At 41.4% G+C, this 2,415-nt stretch overlaps 1 protein-coding gene across 1 annotated transcript; it reads right to left on the bottom strand.

Moving 5' to 3' along the window:
• Positions 1 to 1,046: 1,046 nt before the first annotated feature.
• LOC138852146 (carbohydrate sulfotransferase 3-like) lies at positions 1,047 to 2,213 on the bottom strand. Its single transcript, XM_070081826.1, has one exon. The coding sequence runs from the start codon at positions 2,162 to 2,164 to the stop codon at positions 1,097 to 1,099; it is 1,068 nt and encodes a 355-aa protein (XP_069937927.1). The 5' UTR covers positions 2,165 to 2,213; the 3' UTR covers positions 1,047 to 1,096.
• Positions 2,214 to 2,415: the final 202 nt, after the last annotated feature.

Below are 2,415 nucleotides of genomic sequence, written 5' to 3'. Positions count from 1 at the left end.
ACTGGCATAACACCTGTTCGTTTTCTCCTGGCTATCACATTAATAGATTTAGATTTAGATTTTGCCACCGAAGTGGCTAGTTTATTGTGCACCCCATATCCATCCTGTGGACGGTAGCGCGAGAGCATATGGATACACAAAAGGCCTAGGAACTAGGCCCCAAAGAAGCAATAAATAACGAACTGTTAGTTCTAAATGTACGCGTCTTAGTCTAAATATCTAACATAAACAGTTGGCAGCGATTAACGAAAAATGAAACATTCTGAGTTTTGTTTTAGCCATTTCTTATGCTAGTATTTGAAGACCTTCTGGGTTTTCCTTGAAACTGATGGCAACACTAAGTACAGATGTTTATTCCCACATTAGTGTAGTATCTGCTCAAGGTAACGTGGCGACTCCATTTAGCTGTTGTTGGATTTAAATGGCTGTTGGGCAATATGAGTAGCGAGATGGGCAATGGCTTTAATTAAGGGGAGTTGCAATGTTCTGTTGCGAGACTTCTGATATTAATGTCGTTCTCGTGTCTTCCGATCTTTTCCTCGGATTCATAGCGGATGAGATCATGGGTTTAAATTGGTAAACTGAGACAGTGCCGCAGAAACATCTCACTGGTGGTGATAGGTGTGGTTTGGTTAAGGGCCACACCACTGGTGGTGACAGGTGTGGCCTGGCTAAGGGTCACACCACTGTGGGTGAACTGAGGGTCAATGCCTAGAGAGGAAATAGGGATAGCCAACGAAAAATTCCCTGGCATGTGGGGCCGTCACTGTTAACAAGTGTGACCTGTGCGTGACCTCTGCACTTCCCAGAGAAACACTTGAGCACTGCTGAGGCACATCGCGTTTAACAGAAGCTGCTCGACTATACATACACATAACAGGAAAAACATCTAAATTCACATAAAAACTCAATATTTCGTTTAAGTTTTTAATAAACTGAATTTAAAAAAATGCTATATATATATATATATATATATATATATATATATATATATATATATATATATATATATATATATATATATATATATATATTATTATTATTATTATAGAAGTCATTTTTTTAAGTTCTTAGGAGTTACATTACCCCGGCTGGCTCAGGAGACAAATAGGGATATACTGGAATTTCTGGCATGTTTCTGATCTTTAAATAGTGTGTGTTGCATGTGTTTTATGGAGTACAGGCAAGTGGGTTCATCCTGCACAACTTTCAGCATTTTTTGTGGCATCTTGAAGCGCCAGGCTTCGTATTGTTTTTTGCTTTCTTTCGTTGTACTCATAGAATGACTTTCCGAATTATTGGTCATATGAGTGGAAATGTAAGTCACTAGATATTCTGGCAGATTCCCATCGCCGTAAAGGAACTGTAAAATGTCTTTAGATACGTTGTGAGGGTGAAGGCTCAGGTTCTCGTATTTAACCTGTAGTAATTTGGTTGGAAATTCTTGAGAAAGCTGATCAAACGATTGCAAGTCCTCTTGTAGACCTAAGCATCTCTCGTGTGGATCCTTATTCCAATCTTTGAATTTGCTGATGGAGTAAAGCGAGCCGCGGGGGTCCCTGATAAGGTGGATGATCTTGAGGTCGAGCGAATTATTCGATAACAAGTTTTTCATCCACGCCATCCTCGCGCGTATGACTTTGATGATCCTGATGGGTGACAATAAACACATCTCGCGCAAATTCAGTTTCTTGAGACATAACTCTTTAGCTTTTTGGTCAGTTATACGCGTGCATTCTTTAGCATCGCTACTGAAGTAGCTGAGGAACAAATCCTTCGTTTTCAACCACCTCTCGAAATCTGGATTGTAGTTGCAAGCAAACACGTCAGCCAGGTACTGTGTCACACACTGCTCGTCCTCTATACACTTTTTCTTCTGTAAAGGCCACAGTGGCTCGAAAAACGTAATAGACCTCTCTTTCGTCGACAGCATCTCCGTTAGGAGGGTCGAGCCCCCACGAGGCATAGAACTCAGGAGAAGAACCAACAACGGAGAGGAAGGAGAACTGGTGATCTTCTCCTGAACTTTAATGTTCTCTCTTCCAGTACTCGTCTCCTCGACCTTCACAACTAATGAAGGGAGTTCACCAGCAGGTTCCTCGGGTGCCTTCTCCAGCACCATCAGCTCCTCTTCGTATCCCTCTCCTCTGAAGTTGTTGACCATCTCCCACAAGGGTGAACCTCTCACCCTGCCTGCAATAACAAAAGTTTATATGCAAATTTTCCTGAAAATTCTTTTCATAAGACAAAATCTAAAATCACTGAGTTACATATTTTAATATATATTTTTTTATTAACACATCGGCCGCCTCCCACCAAGGCAGGGTGACCCGAAAAGAAGCAACACTTTCATCGCCATTCACTTCATCACTGTCTTGCCAGTGGGGCCCCTACACTACAGTTACAAAACTGCAG

This window comes from Cherax quadricarinatus, unplaced genomic scaffold, assembly GCF_038502225.1.
Source record: "Cherax quadricarinatus isolate ZL_2023a unplaced genomic scaffold, ASM3850222v1 Contig4441, whole genome shotgun sequence".
NCBI classification, from domain to species: Eukaryota; Metazoa; Arthropoda; class Malacostraca; order Decapoda; family Parastacidae; genus Cherax; species Cherax quadricarinatus.
The sequence above is the reverse complement of the archived record's forward strand: the minus strand, read 5'-3'. Positions and strand labels throughout refer to the sequence as shown.

Coding starts and splice junctions, on each gene's coding strand:
- LOC138852146 (XM_070081826.1), bottom strand. CDS start 2,164: ATGGTCAACAACTTCAGAGGAGAGGGATACGAAGAGGAGCTGATGGTG.